Source organism: Haliotis rubra, unplaced genomic scaffold (genome assembly GCF_003918875.1).
Source record: "Haliotis rubra isolate DU_JTF1 unplaced genomic scaffold, ASM391887v1 Scf278, whole genome shotgun sequence".
NCBI lineage: Eukaryota > Metazoa > Mollusca > Gastropoda > Lepetellida > Haliotidae > Haliotis > Haliotis rubra.
The window spans coordinates 435,418-459,319 of record NW_025766869.1 but is presented as its reverse complement, the minus strand read 5'-3'; the positions used below and the strand labels follow the sequence as shown (position 1 = coordinate 459,319).

Here is a 23,902-nt window from a genome sequence, read left to right as displayed (position 1 = left end):
TGTTGGAAAGGAACGGACGGTGTGCTAAGGAGCCCTTTGGCCATTCGAATCAGCATATTTTAAGAAATATACAAAACTGTTAAAGAACTGTCAGACGTTTTTCAGACCAAAAAGAATTAGACTGCTATTTTGATATTTGCATGTAAAGGACGTATAGTAACACTACAAGTGGAATTATGCTAAACTGTGTTGATTACACTGGGTTGTCGTCTCTGTATTTTAGGTTATTTTTCTTGTCAATACAATCATCAATAATGTACTGGAGGGATTATCCATTAGGTTTTAGGTTACTTAGCAAACAGAGTATGGGTCACGTGAGGGGCTTATCTATTTGAGGACCCAATCACAGGCCTTCGTGTCTTTGCGAGGATTAAAGATTTTATAAAACATATACAAAAGTTTGAGATGACCCCCGACTCGAAATGCTTCACAGTATAATACATTATGATGTATTGTACTGTGGAGCATTTCGAGTCGGGGGTCATCTCACAAACAATATCTTTTTAATCATTTATCCTCGCAAAGACACAAGGGCCTGTGGACTCAATAGGGTTATTTAAAGTCATATATCAACCGATTATATGATGTATCTTATCAGTTACATAGTATTCACCTATTTCAGTTGTCACAGAAACAACTATTCATTGATGGATACTGTTTTTGATTGGGTGATACAATTTTATTTGTCATGTCATGTCATGTCCTTATGCGTGTCATGAACTGATAAGGATGGGTTTTTCCATTAGGTCACCTAGCAACCCACGTATGAGGTCACGTTAGTCTGTCTCACAGTCCCTGAACCACATTATTTTCCCCACTGCCAAGCTCCTCTCTGCAGTGCTAAAGCCCTAAATAAAGCAAGTCTAGATTTCCTCAGGTTCAGGTTCTGAATCTCTGGTCTCCCTAGGGCTCCTTTTCAATTTAAATGGGCTTGTTTGTTACTATCAAACTTATATATATTCAGAGACTAAGCATTAGTCTAGAGGTCACGTGAGAGGGATTAAAAACTCATTAATCACACTCATCAAATGAAGTAGGTCACCTGTCAAAAAAGTCCTATTTACCTCTATGTTCAACAGACGAGTCTTCTTGTAGGTTAGGGAATCGTGCGAATGGTGACGAATGCGGAATGGTCAAATTATCACTGTGCAGTTCTGTGGCTTTGTATTTATTTAATGCTACTGTCAAACACGAAACAAAACCAAGAAAACAACACCACATTCGACATTTACTACACGAACAGCGGCGTAAAAGGTTAAAATCAATCATAGGTAAAATCATTTGATTGATTTGGGTCAGGGCTGATCACTTGAAACCTGTTAACTGCTGACTGTGAAATGTTAAGGCATCCTGTCTCTCTTGTTCCTGCTTCCAACATGGACCCGTGAAGATCCTGGTTAGAATTGGTCTTCAGTAGCCCATGCTTGTTGTAAGAGGCGACTGACGAGATCGGGTGGTCAGGCTCGCTGTCTTGGTTGACATATGTCATCGTATCCCAGTTGCGTAGATCGATGCTCATGTTGTTGATCACTGGATTGTCCACACTGATTATTTATAGTTGGAATATTGCTGAGTATATCAATCAACCAACATCAACCTCTAACCAATAGTAAGACCTTTACGATGGGAATGGACCCCATTCAACCAACCAATAATCCAACCAACCAACCACCAATATCAAATCAACACAACCAAACCAACCAATGTTCTTGAAAACAACGATTCATGCTGGTCAATCAATCAATCAATCAATCAATCAATCAATCAATCTCAATCATGTGTGTCACAACAATCAAGATGTTGCATTTGAATTTTTTGTCTTTTCATATAAATATACAATCAATCAATCAATCAATCAATCAATCAATCAATCTAATCAATCAATCAATCAATCATGACATTGTCCACACTTCATTCAATTGGAATATTCAATCAATGTCAATCAATCAATCAATCAATCAATCAATCAATCAATCAATCGATGCTTCCAACCAGCCAGACCCGTTTGTGACATGACAAACGTTTACACAAAATATCAGAAACACTTATAATATGTTTTTAATCACTAAACAATACGGCAAGACAATGTCAGTTGATACTGGTAATTTCGAATTCTACCCCGACCATGTGCACGTGGTGAAGAATGCTTCCACGTAATTCATGATACGTATTGAATGGAATAATCATTTTCTGAATCAGTATACGATAATGAAGCTTGGTTCTCAAATAGTATCACTCTGAAACTGAGTGTCTCCCACTTTTGTTAATGATAAATATTCACATGAGCCGTAATTAAAACATCTGAATCCAAGAGCGACTACTTAAATGTAGATTATACCCTACCATACTGCAATGCACATATAAAGCACATGCTTGACACAATGTCTCAGAAGCTATTGGTCGCACGTATACTGATTTTATTAATGCGAAAAATGCGTCTGTACTCTTCTCGCATTATTATAATAACGCATTTCAGTCTGACGATGTCTACTTGATAAAAGACAGAAAACGTAAATCTGTTGACACTACACATTACACCAATACAGGTAACTTCCTCATTACAGGTATCTCAAGCCACATGTAATTATCACTGGTTACAATCACTGGTCATTGTTCAAAGTCACTCAAGCACATCAGCCAGACCAGACATTCTCCAGCCACGTGTTTGTTGTACCTTGGTAGATGACTTGCGTCTTTCAAGTCGGATTACGTTTATACATGTTGTCATAAGACAAGTAGTAGCAAGCAATCACGTGATCAAACATGGCAGCGTAATCAAAACATCGTCAACTCCTTTCCATTCATTGCTTAACAAGCTCAATTCAGGTTATTTGGTATGTTACAAGTGTGAAAAGAAAAAGAACAACACCAAAGATTCAGGGTGTCACATTTTATCATCAGGTTCCTGATCCTGATATAGGTACACAGTTTTCTTTCACGTTGATATAAGATTTAAATGATGCAACACAGTCGCAATTTCTAATAGCTAGGGGAATAAAAGATGATGTTGAGTACCTCAGTCTTGTACATGGTTGGCTAAAATTATCCTAGTTTCTTAACTCATAGATTGTCCGGTTGACTAGTACAGGTGGGAGTAAATCCTGAAGAAAAACTGGTGTTGTTCTATTTAGATAGTAGGAACTTTAATTTCTGAAATGCTTCAATAATTCTACATGTCTTCTTGACAATGTTTTCAATGTGATGATAACTCCCGTTAGACGACAAGGTTAAACCGTAATGTTTATGAAAATCAACTGTTTTTAAATATTGCAGCAATCAAATTTCAAATAATTGTCTTTTCGGCCACATTTCAAAGTAAATAATATAGTTTCAGCTTTGTTCTTTTGTTTTTATTTGAACTGTTCCATTATAATGTGTAGGTAACAGGGAGTAGCTAATCTGTTCATTGAACCGTAAATGTTGTTGTTTTAAGGCGTCTGCGAACTGCCTGTCTGGGTGATGGGAGGACACCCACACTCCTGATCCCGAAACGTCAAGTGTTAAATTTCCCGTCTCTATCGTCCTTAAACAGCTCTATAGGTCAAACATTTCCTCTCCTACTTCATGGCAAGTCAGGGGTGTACTTACCATTATGAAAAAATACCGGGCTTACACATGATTGTTGCTAAAAGCTTGGGCGGTCTATACTGTCTTAATGTAAAGCTTTCCAACCTATCGGGCTTACACGTCAAAATTAGCTTGCTACGCGCCTGCAAGTTGTAATGCGTTCCGAACTCTGTTAGTATCAAACAACTAATATCTCTTACAATTGTGGAAATCATAACTTATTTCCCACTACCCCTACTTTTCTAAACGTATATACAAGAGCGCCATGTACAACAATACGTCTGGAACAGAAAATCTAGTGATCGATGTTATGAGCACCGATTCATGCCTCCGGGATGACACGCAATCAACAAGCCTGACCTCTCGATCCAGTTGGTCGTCTTTTGAGACAGACGTAGGTCACTATAACAACGAACTCCCGCCCGTAAGTCCGGAGACTTTCAGTTTGTATACATGTTCAGTTTATATACAAAGACCACTGGTCCGAGATACAACCGTTATCTTGCCACACCTTATCTTAATACCAACCTATGCCAAGCATATGCTCAGTTCCCTAGGAGCGGTGGCAGAGCGCGTGTTATGTATGTCACGTGATTACACTCAATAAAGTCCTCTGATTATATAATTAGTTTTAGACTTCTACAACAAGCAGTCTCAGGTAAGAGTCACAAACATCCCATCCGTACTTTTAGGTTTTGTTTTTCATTAACGCTGTAAAATTCTACAGTATTCAAGTTATACGACGGCGGCCTGCACGATCTACGCAATTGGGATACGATGACATGTATCAACCAAGTCAGCGAGTCTGACCACCCGATCCCGTTAGTCGCCCCTACGACAGGAATGGAGTGCTTAGGACGTATTCTGAGACTGTCTGTGTACTTCCCTGTCAAAGGGTCTGGATCAAAGTGGATCTGGAAGCCTTTCGCTGGATTATTGCATTTCCATTAATGGAGAATTAATATTGCGAAATAACTTTTGTTCACGTGACCAAACGGCGAACGCCCATTGGATGAATGCCTCCAAAGGGCCCCGTTCAAAAAGCGACCTCGGTGCTGAGGTAATATTTGAGAACCCAAATAGCTAAAGGCGCTTTATGGAAAGGGACCCCAATGCAACTGAAAATGTCAATATTGTTCAATTTGACCAAATATTTTTTTTTTTCGTGAGGACCCTTAAGAATAATAACATACAAAATTGAAAACCCAGTATTGTATTTTTTTTCAAATTATATACGTTTTTAAACAAAATCATATGGCTTTTTCGAACCATGATTTCTGGATAATATTTTGATAATATTTGGAGTCTGACATACTGAATACAGATAACGTGTTGTTGTGTGGAAATGGTCATACAATCGTTGGTAACAAAGGGTTAATGCGACCCTTTGGTTATATATTCTAGCCCTGTTAACATTTAATAAAATCATTGAGGGTAATGATATCACATAATATTATAGTTTTCGTTAGATAATCGTTGTTTTGGGCCCTCATAAATCTAGGATGAGAAACGCCAATTGAATACAGTGAGAAGGTTCCTATTCATTACAAATGATTGCAACAATTTCTGATTTCACTCATACTCACACATGGGAAAACTTGTCTGTAATATTTGTGAACTGCAGCAATATATGGTCTTACAATTAAGCATCGTATGGATGGATAGAACTTAAAATATGTTCTTTAAATGTTCCCTCAAATCGAAAATAATACATAGTTGCAAAAATACAAAGAGGTATTGAATGATGAAATGGTGCTGAATGGATTAGACAAAAGAGAAGCACCAAGGGTTAAATGTCAATCAATAGAACATGTTGGGGTGTCACTTGTCAATCAATAGAACATGTTGGGGTGTCACTGTCAATCAATAGAACATGTTGGGGTGTCACTTGTCAGTCAATAGAACATGTTGGGGTGTCACTTGTCAATCAATAGAACATGTTGGGGTGTCACTTGTCAATCAATAGAACATGTTGTCACTTGTCAATCAATGTTGGTGGGCAATGTCAAAGAATATGTTGGTTGGTGTGCCACTTGTCAATCAATAGAACATGTTGGGGTGCCACATGTCAATGAACAGAACATGTTGGGGTGTCACTTGTCAATCAATAGAACATGTTGGGGTGTCACTTGTCAATCAATAGAACATGTTGGGGTGTCACTTGTCAATCAATAGAACATGTTGGGGTGTCACTTGTCAATCAATAGAACATGTTGGGGTGTCACTTGTCAATCAACAGAACATGTTGGGGTGCCACTTGTCAATCAATAGAACATGTTGGGGTGTCACGTGTCAATCAATAGAACATGTTGGTGTGCCACTTGTCAATGAACAGAACATGTTGGGGTGTCACTTGTCAATCAACAGAACATGTTGGGGTGTCACTTGTCAATCAATAGAACATGTTGGGGTGTCACTTGTCAATCAATAGAACATGTTGGGGTGTCACTTGTCAATCAATAGAACATGTTGGGGTGTCACTTGCCAATCAATAGAACATGTTGGTGTGCCACATGTCAAAGAACAGAACATGTTGGGGTGCCACATGTCAATGAACAGAACATGTTGGGGTGTCACTTGTCAATCAATAGAACATGTTGGTGTGCCACCAGTCAAAGAACAGAACATGTAGGGGTGCCACCAGTCAATGAACAGAACATGTTGGGGTGTCACTTGCCAATCAATAGAACATGTTGGGGTGTCACTTGCCAATCAACTGAACATGTTGGTGTGCCACATGTCAAAGAACAGAACATGTAGGGGTGCCACATGTCAATCAATAGAACATGTTGGGGTGTTACTTGCCAATCAATAGAACATGTTGGGGTGTCACTTGCCAATCAATTGAACATGTTGGGGTGTCATATGGCAATCAATAGAACATGTTGGGGTGTCAAATAAATAAATTGGTAACTTTGGGTTTCATTGATAAAGTATCATTCAGCAGAATAATACCTTTCAAGAAAACATTGAACCGTTTGGCCTGTCTTCATGTACGGCAATTCCAGGCCACACCGTGCACGTATCGCACGTCCCCATGGTATTATTAATGGTAACATAGTGATATATAATATATGCTATACTTTTTGTTTGTTAGTTATTATTTCCACATTTAAGCAACATTCAACTCCTTTGCGACAGTTTGTAAATATTCGATCTCGACAACCTGGACCGGAAAATCCAGTGAATGACATCGTGATCATCAATCCACGCACATCAGAAACAATGACATGCACTCAACCAGGTCATAGAGCCTCAGTCCCATTAATAACGCTCGCCACCGCTAAACTAGGATATGAGGATTTGTCAATACAGGTTACGTCAGAAATACTACATTCCAAATAAAATCAGAAGACAACCAGAAGACCGCTTTTTCGAGCTGTACGGCTCCAGTTTCAAATCAGCCGCTCGACAAGAGACTACGCACTGCAAAATGTTTTGACAAAGTGCTCGATTTGAAATTTGTAAAATTAACAGTCTCGCCTGCAATTGAAGCACTTTTTCCGGTAAATATGTCACAGGTGCATGCTAATAATGACTCTATAGACGTTTATTAACATATGATGACAAATATGATTTTGCTTCTACATTCCCTCTACTTTTGTTACTACAGAACAGCAAAGATGAAGGTTTTCATAGTGGTACTGGCCTTGACGCTGAGTGTCGCCCTCGGACAGGATGTCTTGACCGGCCTCAAGGATGACCTCCAAACCATCGGAGGAGCTATCAAACAGACAGGAAAGGACTTCGTACCATATGCCCAGACCGTTGGCAAAGACCTTCTCGGAACCCTAAAGAACGACACTCTCAAAATGGTCGGGAACACAATCTCCGGTACGACACATACATGATAATGAGAATAAGGATATTTATAAAGCGCCTTTTCTATGCTAGGTATCCTGCTCAAAGCGCACAATCTGATCATTATTAACCCGGATAACTCATTCTGCCTGTTAGGCGCTAGAAGGTTATAGTCTCACGACTTATTTCACCGGGTACCCATTTTCTGCTGGATGAACAGAGGCAAATTTGAACAAACTCACTTGCCTAAGGTGAGATCACGTGTATCGCATGTGCTTCGTTGTAGGGCAGGACTGAAGTCCTAGAAACTCTCAGGAGTCAAGCTGCCAAACACTGTCACCCATCCAAAGACTCTCCGCGCCCAATGTTGCTAAAGTTCACAACTGATTGTGACATGAGCTCTATCCACAGGACTACACACCACCACATGAATGAAACTATCTAAGCACCACAACGGCAAAATAAGCACTAAAATGATAACACATTATCTTCTGCAGGCACCTGAATGGCAATACTATCTAAGCACTAAGCACTGTGTAAGATAAGGCACTCCAACCTTAATGTAAACACTAGTAGGGAATTTAAACAACACCATGTAAATGTAAGCACTGTAACATCACTTTAAGCACAAACATGGTATTTTAGTCGTACTGTTCAAATGTAAGCACTGGATCTCAATATAAGCACCAAAATGGTATTTATGAATTACACCCTAACGTCAATGTAAACATCAACAAAGTGTTTAAGCGATACAACGATAAATGTAAGCAATGCAACCTTGATATAAGCACATGGTGGTATTTAAACACTTCCACGGGAATACAACAGTTAGGTACACTACCAACATTAAGCACATCCAAGGCACATTAAGCACAACCTTACATATACACTATATACATGACAATATATTTGAACATAAATTTGAGAGCAAAAGCACATCACGCATAACAGTTCTTTCTGTTCCAGATCTTCTTGGACAGGCTATTTCAAAACTGTTCCATACTGGCAAGAGAGATACGGTGTATGTACTGGCAATATTGTGTCACTTGAATTAGACTTTCCACCCTTCCGATGGTCCTAGGTATACGTCAACTGAGGTGGTTTCAAAAGTTCGATATACGATAAAATACAAATTTCAAAGTCAAACTCACCCTAAAATGAATATGTTCGCATCGTCATAAAAAGTCTTTAAGAAAAAAACACATGACTAACTTAGGGATTTGTTCAAAGGTTCGATGTCGCTTAGAAAGCTCAGCAACTTGTTACAATTCCCTCAACTCATCCTCCTTAAAACGTAACTGTGTACATATTGGGATCCACAAATATTTTCTTGTGTCAAAAATAAAATTACAGTATTGTTATATATAATTTTATCAACCCACAGCACAGAAAGGGATGCCTTGTCCGGTCTCAAGGACGACCTGCAAACCACCGGAGGAGCTAAGAAAGAGACAGGAAAAGACTTTGTACCATTTGCTGCCGGCGTAGGCAAAGACCTTCTCGAAACCCTTAAGAACGACACTCTCAAAATGATAACCGAGGGCACTATCTCGGGTAAGACATGCACATGCCTCCATCCGTTAAGCATTACGACAGCACAAGGAGCGCACAAACGCATAATCAGCAATGCGTTTTGTAAGCACCACAAGGGTTTTAAAGTGTTACTACACATGTCATGTCAACAACCTCTACAGTTGAGTTGGGCTTTATGTTACATCGGCATTATTCCAGCCATATAGTGACGAGGCAACCTCTACAGGCACCATAAAGGTATGTAAGCACTACTACCTAAATGTAGCACTGCAACTTAAATGTAAGCACATTCAGAAAACTGAACCAGTACTACGTACATGTAAGCACAGCATATTCACTGTAAGCATAGTAAGAGTACTAAAGCACTACTGCGTAAATGTAAATACCGTTCGCCTAAGATGAAAACCACAGGGTTATTTAAACGTTATTATGACACTGTAAGCAAAGTGAAGGTTTTTAAACACTTTTACGAAGATATAAGCACTGCATACTTGCGATAATCACGACTGGGGTATTTAAGCACTACTGCAGATATTTAATTACACCCACCTCACAGCAGGCACCGCCAAGAACGTTTACGTAAATGTAAGCACTGCAACGAAAATGTAGGTAGTGTAACTTAAATGTAAGCATAATAGTAACACTTAAGCCCTACCCAGTTATCGTAAGCTCATCAACATCAATATAAGCACAGTAAGGTGCCAACCCAGTTATCGTAAGATCATCAACATCAATATAAGCACAGTAAGGTGCCAAAGCATTATTACGTAAGGAGTAAGGATATACTCCGAAACGTTGTGTTCCTCATGATAAAGAAGCTGACAACCATAAAACCCTCTTCCTTACGTGTAACACTTATGAATGCCATTCATTAAGTACTGTTACCCAGTAATACAAGAACCACAGTGATATTTAAAAACTGCGACATAAATGTAAGCACTGCAGTCTCACTGTAAGCACCAGAGAGGTATTTTAAGCTCTGTTACAAAAACATAAGTACTACTTCAACCTTACCGTAAACATATGTAAGCACCACCCTCTAAATGTAATAACTGCAACCACATTCTGAGCACCGCGTAGGAATGTAAGCAGTACTTTTTCAATGTCAGTAGTGATACCACAGTGGTAATGCAGAAACCACTGCACATGAATCTTATGATTACAACTAAGGACATATAAGCACTTCATATTTAACACTCGACAGATGATACTTGAGCTGAACTCTACACACACGACAATATGAATTTCAACATAAATTTCGGGGCGGTGTGGTAGCCTAGTGGTTAAAGCGTCCGCTCGTCACGCCGAAGACCCGGGTTCGAATCCCCACATGGGTACAATGTGTGATGCCCATTTCTGGTGTCCCCCGCCGTGATATTGCTGGAATATTGCTAAAACCGGCTTAAAACCATACTCACTTACTCACTCACTCATTTCAGTGCCAGCACTCACTGCATGCATTTCTTTTCTTTTGGGACCCTGGAAGATCAGGGGTAGAATAGGTCTTCAGCAACCCATGCTTGCCACAAAAGGCAACTATGCTTGTCGTAAGAGGCGACTAACGGGATCGGGTGGTCAGTCTCGCTGACTTGGTTGACACATGTCATTGGTTCCCAATTGCGCAGATCGATGCCCATGCTGTTGATCACTGGATTGTCTGGTCCAGACTCGAATATTTACAGACCGCCGCCATATAGCTGGAATATTGCTGAGTGCGGCGTAAATCTCAACTCACTCACTCACTCATTTCTTTTGCAGATCTTCTTGGACAGGCCCTTTCTAAACTGTTCCATAATGGCAAGAGAGATACGGTGTATGTACAGACTGTAGTCTATCACTTAAGATTATCATCCACCCTATCACATAACATGCATGTTTCCACACCTCTAACTGCATCAGATATAGGTGCTAATTTGGGAACAGTTGAAATGTTTGATATACAGCATATTACTCAACATTTCAGCCGCACAACGCCTAAAACGTATTTCCAATGATATATGAAGAAATATTACTTCGCATGTAAATATATTTGGGAAGTTGCTCAAAAGATTGATGTCAGACAGAAATCCAAGTTACTTCTATTTGGCCATCAATCCACTAGCATAAATGCGTATTGGTGTAAATGTTGCAATCCACAAAGTACCTTTTTAAGAAAAGCAAAGTACAGTTGTACATTTTTGACACAGCACAGAAAGGGATGTCCTGAACGGCATCAAGGACGATTTGGAAACTATTGGTGGTGCCATCAAACAGACAGGGAAGGACTTCGTACCATTTGCTACAGGCATTGGCAAAGATCTGCTGGGAACTCTTGAGAACGACACACTCAAGATGGTCGGAGGAACAATCACTGGTAACACAAATATTTGAGTGAAGTTTCACCACAACAGCACAATACATTATGTTATTAACGCTCACTCATTAAAATGATCATATGAATGTTAGTGACAAAATCGTGTCATAAATCATAAATAATATATAGGAACAGACACCACAGAACAAATACATAATACCAGAACATAGCAAGGTTGTTTTTGATAGTTTTCCATGGCCTTGAATATTGTAACGACTTTCGACCAGGATCCTTAGGACGTGTTTTGAATTTTCGTCGAAATGTGCCTACTCGAATCTATCCCAAAAGTAATGAAAAGTAGACAACAAAGACTGAACCATATAAAATATGAAAATGACGCCAAATGACAACAAAATGCACCAGTCACTTTGTATTTCTATTTAATATATTTTGTATTCCCTGAATTTTGTAGAATTACTGTTTTTGTTATTTACACAGTAACAAATACGCAAGAAACCTTATGTAATCTCTAGTGTAGTTGTTATAACAGATAAACGTGAACAACATAAATGTTAACAATAAACCTTGTTTTATTTTGCATCAGTTCATTTTTGTTTCAGATCTTCTTGGGCAGGCTCTTGCAAACCTGTTTCATGGCAAGAGAGATCTGTAAGTTTACCAAACATCCCATACTTATCACGATCCACCTTTAATCCTCCGGGCTACAAGGGGCGGTGGGGAAGCCTAGTGGTTAAGGCGTTCGCTCGTCATGCCAGAGATCCGGGTTCGATTCCCCACATGGGTACAATGTGTTAAGCCCATTTCTGGTGTCCCCCGCCGTGATATTGCTGGAATATTGCTAAAAGCGGCGTAAAACCAAACTCACTCACTCACTCCGGGTCTACAACCTCCCGATTCTATCCAGTGTAGGGTCTACTTTGGAAGCATTTACTAATATCGACGATTGATATAAGTTAACTTTTCATGTCAGATATCCAAGCATACACCTGACATTCCTTAAGCACCACTGGATACTGCTGACATACTGTGAGATATTCTTCCATATATAAACAAAACAATAAAACAAACAGAATCCTAAAGCAAATATTTTTATCAACTCGTAGCTCAGAAAGGAATCTTCTGACCGACATCAAGAATGACACAGAATGCGGTACTTATTCTGATCCACACTTTAGTGTCCAAATGTATGGTCTGCCCAGGACAGGGAGCAGTTACCAAATCAATGTCTGATAGAATAGGTACTCAACGCATGTTAGTTGTACTACTACCCTTGTCCTTTACTATTAAAAGAGAAAGAACCTAAGGAAACACAAGGCCAGATATATATTGCTTTAACTCGTAGCTCAGAAAGGGACATCCTGACGGACATCAAGAACGATCTGCAAACCATCGGTGGTGCTGTCCAACAGACAGGAAAGGACTTCGTACCATTTGCTGCTGGCATCGGCAAAGATCTTCTGGGAACTATTCAGAATGACACTCTCAAGATGGTTGGAGGAACACTTACTGGTAAAACACATACGTTGACGGAAACATTTCACATGCCACGAAAACAAAATGCACCTAGAGACGCAGTATGATTCAAACGTCCATGTAAGCGTCAAAAGTTTCATTATCAAAATGAGCATGTGCAGCGAATACCAAAGCAGTTTTAACTTCAGCAAAAATGTGTTGTATGTCCCGGGTTTACATAGATGCTAACATTGAAGATCCTTGTTAGAAATGGTTCACAATAACCTGTCCTTGTTGTACGACGTGAATAACAAACTTGCGTGGTCAGGTTCGCTCCTTTGGTGATGCTTGTCTGCATATGCCAATCGATGCTGACAGCGAGTTCAGTCACTTGGTGGTGTGGTGCAAACTTGATTATTTATGGATCCTGTAACTCTGCGTTGTGTGGTTTCCAAGAACAAACAATCACTGATGCTTTTCATCAGGAAGTCCGTCATTTCACAAATATATTTTATTACACTTGTTTGCTAATATATCACAAATTGTACTGAAGCGTTGATGCCAAAGATCGTAACAATATGTATGATTTCCACGTTTAGTCAACGCGTTCTCCATTGATCAAAGATGAAGCTGTTTCTTAAGTTTGTTATGTAAGATAATGGTGTTTAACATTTACAGTGATTCATTTCGGTTTCAGATCTTCTTGGTCAGGCTCTAGCAAACCTGTTTCATGGCAAGAGAGATCTGTAAGTTTACCCAACATCCCATACTTATCATGATCCACCTTTAATCCTCTGGGCTTACAACCTCCTGATTCTATCCAGCATAGGGTCTACTTTGGAAGCATTTACAAATATCGACGATTGATATAACTTAACTTTTCATGTCAGATATCCAAGCATACACCTGACATTCCTTAAGCCTCATTGGATACTGCTGACATACTGTGAGAGATTCTTCCATATATAAACAAAACAATAAAACAAACAGAATCCTAAAGCAAATATTTTTATCAACTCGTAGCTCAGAAAGGAATCTTCTGACCGACATCAAGGATGACTTGCAAACCATCGGTGGTGCTTTCAAAGAAACAGGAAAGGACTTCGTACCATTTGCTGCAGGCATTGGCAAAGATCTCCTGGGAACCCTCATGAACGACACTGTTAAGATGGTTGGAGGCACAGTCAGCGGTAAATCATGTCCAATCACACAGTATTATTTCAGCACTACAACATCTGATATCTGTCACCAACGGACACAAGGTCATTTTCCCTTCCACACATTTACCAACCCGGAAATACAGGCGTGAGTGAGCGAGTGAGTGAGTTTAGTTTTAGCAATACTCCAGCAATATCATGGCGGGGAGCACAATAAATACGTTTTACACATTGTACCCATGTGGGGAATCGAACCCAGATCTTCGGCGTGACGAGCGACCACTTACACCCCGCCGTTCCCCCGTAAGGACCAGTGAGATCGCCACGAATGTTTTACATGCAGGACGATTCAGAGTGGAACAGTAAATATCGACACTACTGAAAGACAGGAGATAATACTTAAAGATGTTCAGTAGCATGGGTCTAGCTAGCTTTGTTATATGGAATATTTGCGTCCAGAGTGTATCCATTTGACATAATTCAACTTAGTTCCACTCTAAAATTAAACATATTCTAACAAATCCTTAGGATGTGGTTAAGTCAATATGCAATCAAACAATATTGTATCGAGGTTGAAGGTACGTAGGTAAATACTTCGAGTTATTCTAGGATCCACACATCCGCTAAATCATCACTAAAAACGAATAAACAAGGGCCATACTTGTACTTCGAGACAAACGCGCGGTCGACACAACATTAGAGTCCGACACATCGGTGTTTCACTGTAGTAAAGTAGTTCCATATGACCCAGCCGTTTAGCAACATAATAACAATGGTGATATATGCAAGACAGCAGCAATATAAACACCACATTAATCCCTTTATCATCGCTAACACCGGAAAGTAGATAATACTAACACTACCTTGTACACCACGACGAAGATAATTTATGAAAACATAATGAAACAACAATTTTCACGGAAACCCCTTCCACTTTTGTTTCAGATCTTCTTGGGCAAGCTCTTTCAAAATTATTCCATGGCAAGAGAGACCTGTAAGTATACACAATATCCTATACTTATTCTGTTTCACCTTTAAGAGTATTGTACCAAGTGTACCTTCTACTAAGTGAGCAGTTGTCAATGTCACTGTCTGATGAAAATTAATTACGGTATTTCAGATATGAGCACACACAATTCACACCCGTAGTGCCCCACTGGATACTGTTCACATGCTTAGAGAGATCATTCAGAAAGGAACCCTAACAAACACAGCATCAGATCATATAAATTATTATCATTATAGTCATTCGAACTTTTGAATTTAATATCTAATCTAAATACGCATTTGTTTTGAATAATTTATATGGTAGCTTCCCTGAGGGCTGATAGTATTAGTGAGAGAAATGCATTATATATTTTTAGAGAAGTGTGGTGTGAAATAGTGTCTTTAAAGATATCGACGACTGATATAACCTAATTACTTATCATCTAAACTATACCAACATACACCTTCACTTGATACTGTTGTCATACTCTGAGAGATTGATGAATTAACCCAACAACAACATAAAACAAAACAAAACAAACAGAATCCCAAAGCAAATATTTCTTGTCAACTCGTAGCTCAGAAAGGAATCTTCTGACCGACATCAAGAATGACCTGCAGACCATCGGCGGGGCTTTCAAAGAAACAGGAAAGGACTTCGTGCCATTTGCTGCAGGCATTGGCAAAGATCTCCTGGGAACCCTCATGAACGACACTGTTAAGATGGTTGGAGGCACAGTCAGCGGTAAATCATGTCCAATCACACAGTATTATTTCAGCACTACAACATCTGATATCTGTCACCAACGGACAAATGGTCATTTTCCCTTCCACACATTTACCAACCCGGAAATACAGAGTGGAACAGTAAATATCGACACTACTGAAAGACAGGAGATAATACTTACAGATGTTCAGTAGCATGAGTCTAGCTAGCTTTGTTATATGGAATATTTGCGTCCAGAGTGTATCCATTTGACATAATTCAACTTAGTATCACTCTAAAATTAAACATATTCTAACAAATCCTTAGGATGTGGTTAAGTCAATATGCAATCAAACGATATTGTATCGAGGTTGAAGGTACGTAGGTAAATACTTCGAGTTATTCTAGGATCCACACATCCGCTAAATCATCACTAAAAAGGAATATACAAGGGCCATACTTGTACTTCGAGACAAACACGCGGTCGACACAACATTAGAGTCCGACACATCGGTGTTTCACTGTAGTAAAGTAGTTCCATATGACCCAACCGTTTAGCAACATAATAACAATGGTAATATATGCAAGACAGCAGCAATATAAACAATGCAATTATAATAGCTACATTACTCCCTTTATCATCACTAACAACGGAAAGTAGATAACACTAACACTACCTTGTACACCACAACGAAGATAATTTATGAAAACAATTTTCACGAAACCCCTTCCACTTTTGTTTCAGATCTTCTTGGGCAAGCTCTTTCAAAATTATTCCATGGCAAGAGAGACCTGTAAGTATACACAATATCCTATACTTATTGTGATTCATCTTTAAGAGTATTGCACCAAGTGTACCTTCTACTAAGTGAGCAGTTGTCAATGTCACTGTCTGATGAAAATTAATTACGGTATTTCAGATATGAGCACACACAATTCACACCCGTAGTGCCCCACTGGATACTGTTCACATGCTTAGAGAGATCATTCAGAAAGGAACCCTAACAAACACAGCATCAGCTCATTTAAATTATTATCATTATAGTCATTCGAACTTTTTAATTTAATATCTAATCTAAATACGCATTTGTTTTGAATAATTTATATGGTAGCTTCCCTGAGGGCTGATAGTATTAGTGAGAGAAATGCATTATATATTTTTAGAGAAGTGTGGTGTGAAATAGTGTCTTTAAAGATATCGACGACTGATATAACCTAATTACTTATCATCTAAAATATACCAACATACACCTTCACTTGATACTGTTGTCATACTCTGAGAGATTATAAACAAACCCAACAACAACATAAAACAAAACAAAACAAACAGAATCCCAAAGCAAATATTTCTTGTCAACTCGTAGCTCAGAAAGGAATCTTCTGACCGACATCAAGAATGACCTGCAGACCATCCTCGGGGCTTTCAAAGAAACAGGAAAGGACTTCGTGCCATTTGCTGCAGGCATTGGCAAAGATCTCCTGGGAACCCTCATGAACGACACTGCCAAGATGGTTGGAGGCACAGTCAGCGGTAAATCATGTCCAATAATACAATATTATTTCAACACCACAACACCATGCTTTCATATCTGTCACCAACGGACATATGGCCATTTCACTTCCGGAGATTTACCAACCCGGATATAGAGGCGTGAGTGAGTGAGTTTAGTATTACGCCGCGTTTAGCAATACTCCAGCAATATCACGATGGGAGACACCAGAAATGAGCTTCACACATTTTACCCGTGTGGGAATCGAACCCGGGTCTTCGGCGTAACGAGCGAACGCTTTGACCATTAGGCTACCCTACCGGTGTCCTCGTAGTGCCAGTGAGATTACCTCGAGTGTTTCACATGCAGGACTCTGCATACCGATTCAGAGTGAAAAAGTAAATATTGACAATACTGAAAGACAGGAGATAATACATAACGATTCTCAGTAGCTTGTGACGGGTGCCGCCGTTGGGGAAAGATAAGAACAGTTTCTGACATTGTTCAGATCTATGGTATCCACGTTTTCTTACAATATCCAGTGGATCAAACTGTTCCATTAGTTTTGTTTTATGGAATAGTGGTGTCCAGTGTGAATAATGACTAAATTTGACAGAATTTAACTTAGTTCCATTCTGAAATTAAACATATTCTAACAAATCCTTAGTGTTCGGTTTAGCCAATATGCAGTCAAACAATATCGTATCAAAGTTGAAGGTACGTACGTAAATACTTCGAAGTCTTGTAAGTTCGACAGAGCCTCAAAATATTAATAATAATAATAATAATAATGTGTCCATTTATATAGCGCCAAACTCCACACTAGGTATGCTCATAGCGCTAACAATCAAGGCCATTATTACCCCGGATAACCCAAGCTGCCTGTTAACTAAAAGGAATGTACAGGGATCAAACATTTACTTCGAGACAACCGTACAATCGACACATACGAGTCCGACTCAACAGTGTTCCACTATAGGATATTAGTTCCATAAGACGCCGCCTTTTAGGAGTATAACAACAATGGTAAAACATGCAAGACAGCAGCAATATAGACAATGCCATTATAATAACCACATTAATTCCTTTATCATCACTAACACCGAAATGTAGATAATACTGACATTAACGTGAACACCACAACGAAGATAATTTTTGAAAATCTAATGAATAAAAAACATTTCACGAAAACTCCTCCACTTCTTTTCAGATCTTCTTGGGCAAGCTCTATCGAAATTATTCAATGGCAAGAGAGATCTGTAAGTATACACAATATCTGATGCTTATTGTGATCCACCTTTAAGTGCCAAGTGTATGTTCTATTAACTGAGCTGATGTCAATGTCTAATAAATCTTAATTACTGCATTTCAGATATACGCACATACAATTCACACCCCTAGTCCCCACTTGAGATCATTCACGTACTTAGAGATGCCAGATTAAATACATTTTGTTTCAAATCGTAGATCAGAAAGGGATATCTTGACTGACATCAAGAACGACCTGCAAACCATCGGTGGTGCTGTCCAACAGACAGGAAAGGACTTCGTACCATTTGCTGCAGGCATTGGCAATGATCTTCTGGGAACTCTTAAGAACGACACTCTCAAGATGGTTGGAGGAACACTGAGTGGTAAAAAATACGTTGACGGAAATATTTTAAGATTCGATGAAATGCACTCAAAGACGATAAGAAGTCGTTTAAGACCGTAAATTCATTGACGTCAGTCGTTGTTTTTATAAGATTGCAAACGTCCAAGCAATTCCTTTGAGGTTTTCTTTGAATTCACAAACTTAGGATTCCACTTTTTCCAAATACTCTCTGAACATTACAAGAAACGCTTTCATTGATTGTATCGGCTAATGGTAACAATAAAATAGTTAACGATAAAGCACATTTCAACTGCCGCGATTTCCTTGGTTTCAGATCTTCTTGGTCAGGCTCTTGCAAACCTTTTTCATGGCAAGAGAGATCTGTAAGTTTACCCAACACCCCATACTTATCATGATCCACCTTTAAATCTCCTGATTTACAACCTCCTGATTCTATCCAGCATAGGGTCTACTTTGGAAGCATTTACAAATATCGACGATTGATATAACTTAACTTTTCATGTCAGATATCCAAGCATACACCTGACATTCCTTAATCATCACTGGATACTGCTGACATACTGTGAGAGATTCTTCCATATATAAACAAAACAATAAAACAAACAGAATCCTAAAGCAAATATTTTATCAACTCGTAGCTCAGAAAGGAATCTTCTGACCGACATCAAGGATGACTTGCAAACCATCGGTGGTGCTTTCAAAGAAACAGGAAAGGACTTCGTACCATTTGCTGCAGGCATTGGCAAAGATCTCCTGGGAACCCTCATGAACGACACTGCCAAGATGGTTGGAGGCACAGTCAGCGGTAAATCATGTCCAATCACACAATATTATTTCAACACCACAACACCATGCTTTCATATCTGTCACCAACGGACACATGGCCCTTTCCCTTCCACACACAAACCAACCCAGAAACACAGGTTTGAGTAAGTTTAGTTTTACACCGCTTTTAGCAATATTCCAGCAATATCTCGGCGGGGGAATCCAGGAAAAAGCTTCACACATTGTACCCAGCTTTGACAACGAGGATACCCCACCGCTCTCGTCCTAGGATCAGTGAGATCGCCTCGAGTGTTTCTCATGCAGGCCTATGCATAGCGATTTAGAGTGATAAGGTATATATTGACAATACTGAAAGACAGGAGATAATACTTAAAGATTCTCAGTAGCTTGTGACATTTTCTGACATTGTTCAGATCTATGGTATCCACGTTTAGTTACAATATCCAGTGGATCAAACTGTTCCATTAGTTTTGTTATATGGAATAGTGGTGTCCATGGTGGATAGGGACTACATTTGACAGAATTTAACTTAATTCCATTCTGAAATTAAACATATTCTAACAAATCCTTCGGGTTCGGTTTAGTCAAACAATATTGTATCAAAGGTGAAGGTACGTACGTAAATACTTTGAAGTCTTGTAGGTTCGACAGAGCCTCAAATTAGTCATTAAAAGGAATGTACAGGGATCAAGCTTTCACTTCGAGATAACCCTACATTCGACACATACGAGTCCGACTCGACATTGTTCCACTATAGTATATTAGTTCCATATGGCCTGGCCTTTCCGTAGCATAACAACAATGGTAATATATGCAAGACAGCAGCAATATAAACAATGCAATGATAATAACCACTGTAATCCCTTTATCATCACTAACACCGGAATTTAGACAGTACTAACTCTAACGTGAACACCACAACGAAGATAATTTATTGAAAACTATGGCAAAAACAATTTTCACGAAAACCCCTTCACTTCTGTTTCAGATCTTCTTGGGCAAGCTCTATCGAAATTATTCCATGGCAAGAGAGATCTGTAAGTATACACAATATCCTATACTTATTCTGATTCACCTTTAAGAGTATTGTACCAAGTGTATGTTCTACTAAGGGAGCAGTTGTCAATGTCACTGCCTGATGAAACTTAATTACGGTATTTCAGATATAAGCACACACAATTCACACCCGTAGTCCCCCACTGGATATTGTTCATACACTTAGAGAGTTCATTCAGAAAGGAACCCTAACAATCACAGCATTAGATCATATAAATTATTATAATTATAGTCATCCGAACTTTTTAATTTAATATTGTAATCTAAATACACATTTGTTTGGAATATATCATATGGTAGTTTCTCTGAGGGCTGATAGTATTAGTGAGAGAAATGCATTATATATTTTTAGAGAAGTGTGGTGTGAAATAGTACCTTTAAAGATATCGACGACTGATATAACCTAATTACTTATCATCTAAAATATACAAATATACACCTTCACTTGATACTGTTGTCATACTCTGAGAGATTATAAATAGACCCATCAACAACGAAAAGGAAAAGAAAACAAACAGAATCCTAAAGCAAATATTTCTTGTCAACTCGTAGCTCAGAAAGGAATCTTCTGATCGACATCAAGAATGACATTGAAGCCGTCGGTGGTGCTGTCATACAAACAGGAAAGGACTTCATACCATTTGCTGCAGGCATTGGCAAAGATTTCCTGGGAACCCTCGTGACCGACACCGCCAAGATGGTTGGAGGCACAGTCAGCGGTAAATCATGTCCTATCACACAATAATATTTCAACACCACAACACCATGCTTTCATATCTGTCAGCAACGGACACTTGACCATTTCCCTTCCACAGATTTGCCAAGCCAAAAATACAGGCGTGAGTGAGTGAGTGAGTGGGTTTAGTTTTACGCTGTTTTTAGCAATACTCCAGCAATATCACGGCGGGGGACACCAGAAATAGGTTTTACACATTGTCCTCATGTGGGGAATGGAACTCACGTCTTTGGCGTGACAAGCGAACGCTTTGACAACTAGGCTACCCCACCGCCCCACTGTAAAGATCAGTGAGATCGCCTCGAGTGTTTCACATGCAGGCCTGTGCATAACGATTCAGGATTGAAAAAATAAATATCGACACTACTGAAAGACAGGAGATAATATTTAAAGATGCTCAGTAGCTTGTTACTAGCTACCTTTGTTATATTGAATAGCGGTTTTCAGAGGGGATACATTTGACAGAATTCAACTTAGTTCCACTCTGAAATCAAACATTTTCTAACCCTTAGGGTTTTGGTTAAGTCAGTATGCAGACAAACAATATTGTATCGAAGTTGTCTTCGAAGTATACTTGGGTTTTTTCTAGGATCCATTCATCCGCAAAATGATCACTTAAAAGGAATATATAAGGGCCATGCTTTTACTTCGAGACACCCGTACAGTCGACGCAACATTAGAGTATGACACAACAGTGTTTCATTGTAGTAAAGTATACTACCCATCAAAAGTTTAGACTCACTTAAAGCACTCACTATATGTTATGTATATACATGTGGTTACATCGAAGATGAATTTTTCCACTAACTTGTGGGAACCAAATGCAAACCTTATGCAGGTGAACTGCACGAGAATTATGCATCAAAATGTTGAAAAGCATATGCAAATACTAGTATCGTGCATGTAAACAGCTGCGTTTTGGTGTAAAGTTTTGTTAAGAATTCGCCAATTTTCAGCCAGTTTCATCATTTATTGAACTCATTACAATAATCTTTTCAACGTTACGAATTTGTTTTACAATACATCAGTTCCTTTAAACAGTATGGAATATTTAGCACAATCTAGTTCAGAACAGTTGACTGAAGTAAGTGGCTACATTAACACTAGTGAGTCTAAACCTTTGATGGTTAGTGTAGTTCCATCTGATCCGTCCTTAGAACAATGATAACAATGGTAATATATGCAATTTAAACAATGCAATTATAATAACCACATTAATCCCTTTACCCTCACTAACACCGGATGTATATAATACTAACATTACCTTGAACACCACAACGAAGATAATTTATGAAAACCTAGTGAAAAAACACTTTTCACAAAAACAAAACAAATTCTTCTGTTTCAGATGTTTTTGGGCAATTATTCCATGGCAAGAGAGATCTGTAAGTATACACAATATCCTATACTTATTGTGATCCACCTTTAAGTGTATTGTACCAAGTGTATGTTCTACTAAGGAGGAGCTGTCAGTCTCAATATCTGATGAAACTTAATTACACTGCTGCATTTCAGATATGCGCACATACCATTCACACCCCTTGACCCCCACTGGATATTGTTAACATACCTAGAGCGATCATTTAGAAAGACACCCTAACAAATACCGCACCAGATCATATGAATTATTATGAATTCGTAGCTCAGAAAGGGATATCCTGACGGACATCAAGAACGATCTGCAAACCATCGGTGGTGCTGTCCAACAGACAGGAAAGGACTTCGTACCATATGCTGCAGGCATTGGCAAAGATCTTCTGGGAACTCTTAAGAACGACACTCTCAAGATGGTGGGAGGAACACTGAGTGGTAAAATATACGTTGACGGAAATATTTCAAGATTCGATGAAATGCACACAAAGACGATAAGAAGACGTTTAAGACCGTAAATTCATTGACGTCAGTCGTTGTTTTTTATAAGATTGCAAACGTCCAAGCAATTCCTTTGAGGTTTTCTTTGAATTCACAAACTTAGAATTCCACTTTTTCCAAATACTCTCTGAACATACCAAGAAACGCTTTCATTGATTGTATCGGCTAATGTTAACTATAAAATAGCTAACGATAATGCACATTTCAACTGCCGCTTCTGGGAACTCTTGGGAACGACACTCTCAAGATGGTTGGAGGCACAATCACCGGTGAGATGTGCAATGGTGAAATTATTTGAACGCCACAACACAGTGTGCACTTAGACGTTGAAGACATAATCATATGAACCACTCACATAAGCCACACAATTGTGTGCATAAACACCAATACGTTACTGTAAATAAAGCAGCAAAACTCTGTCCATATTCACAGATCTCGGCTATAAGCAAGGCACATTGCACGATTTTGCCTATGGTTTACATATATATTTACGAATCACTATCAAACTGTGGCGCCACAACAAACACTTACGAAGAACATTTAGCTTCACATGACCATACAATTAGCTGAAGTCATAAGCAGAGAATTGCATTGAACAACTCCATGTCTACCATACTATTCTATTTCAAGTGAAATTTAAGGCAATCTTGCCTTGAAATCAAACTTAGGCTTCCGGTCTATTGATAATCTGATATCTTTCAGTGATGGTCAAACGACCAGTTCCCTTCCACTGATTTATCCATCTCAAACAGGCATAAAAACGTCCAGTGAAACATGTTTGTTTCACATGTGAGCTCACGCGTGAAAAATCAGTGCGCTGTTAAAATGAA

The 23,902-nt window shown here is 39.0% G+C and overlaps 1 protein-coding gene and 1 long non-coding RNA gene across 18 annotated transcripts in view; both read left to right on the top strand.

Moving 5' to 3' along the window:
- Window positions 1-684: 684 nt before the first annotated feature.
- On the top strand, window positions 685-1,046 carry LOC124281034. The gene is made up of 2 exons (XR_006899829.1): window positions 685-770; window positions 986-1,046. It is a non-coding gene; the product is annotated as an uncharacterized LOC124281034 (long non-coding RNA).
- Window positions 1,047-4,121: 3,075 nt separating this feature from the next.
- LOC124281015 overlaps window positions 4,122-23,902 on the top strand; it is a 28,494-nt gene continuing 8,713 nt past the window's right edge. The window contains exons 1-22 of one of the 17 annotated variants that reach the window (XM_046717025.1): window positions 4,130-4,225; window positions 7,181-7,401; window positions 8,335-8,389; window positions 8,753-8,922; window positions 10,660-10,714; window positions 11,088-11,254; window positions 11,815-11,863; window positions 12,558-12,724; window positions 13,365-13,413; window positions 13,691-13,857; window positions 14,770-14,818; window positions 15,390-15,556; window positions 16,263-16,311; window positions 16,882-17,048; window positions 18,218-18,266; window positions 18,475-18,641; window positions 18,936-18,984; window positions 19,261-19,427; window positions 20,397-20,445; window positions 21,017-21,183; window positions 22,549-22,585; window positions 22,843-23,009. In XM_046717025.1, the coding sequence (XP_046572981.1) occupies window positions 7,191-7,401; window positions 8,335-8,389; window positions 8,753-8,922; window positions 10,660-10,714; window positions 11,088-11,254; window positions 11,815-11,863; window positions 12,558-12,724; window positions 13,365-13,413; window positions 13,691-13,857; window positions 14,770-14,818; window positions 15,390-15,556; window positions 16,263-16,311; window positions 16,882-17,048; window positions 18,218-18,266; window positions 18,475-18,641; window positions 18,936-18,984; window positions 19,261-19,427; window positions 20,397-20,445; window positions 21,017-21,183; window positions 22,549-22,585; window positions 22,843-23,009 (2,374 nt within the window). In that variant the 5' untranslated portion in view covers window positions 4,130-4,225; window positions 7,181-7,190. Of the gene's footprint in view, window positions 4,226-7,180; window positions 7,402-8,334; window positions 8,390-8,732; window positions 8,923-10,659; window positions 10,715-11,087; window positions 11,255-11,814; window positions 11,864-12,557; window positions 12,725-13,364; window positions 13,414-13,690; window positions 13,858-14,769; window positions 14,819-15,389; window positions 15,557-16,262; window positions 16,312-16,881; window positions 17,049-18,217; window positions 18,267-18,474; window positions 18,642-18,935; window positions 18,985-19,260; window positions 19,428-20,396; window positions 20,446-21,016; window positions 21,184-22,548; window positions 22,586-22,842; window positions 23,010-23,902 lie in introns of all 17 variants that reach the window. The other 16 variants (XM_046717024.1, XM_046717034.1, XM_046717026.1 and 13 more) reach the window with 16 other exon arrangements.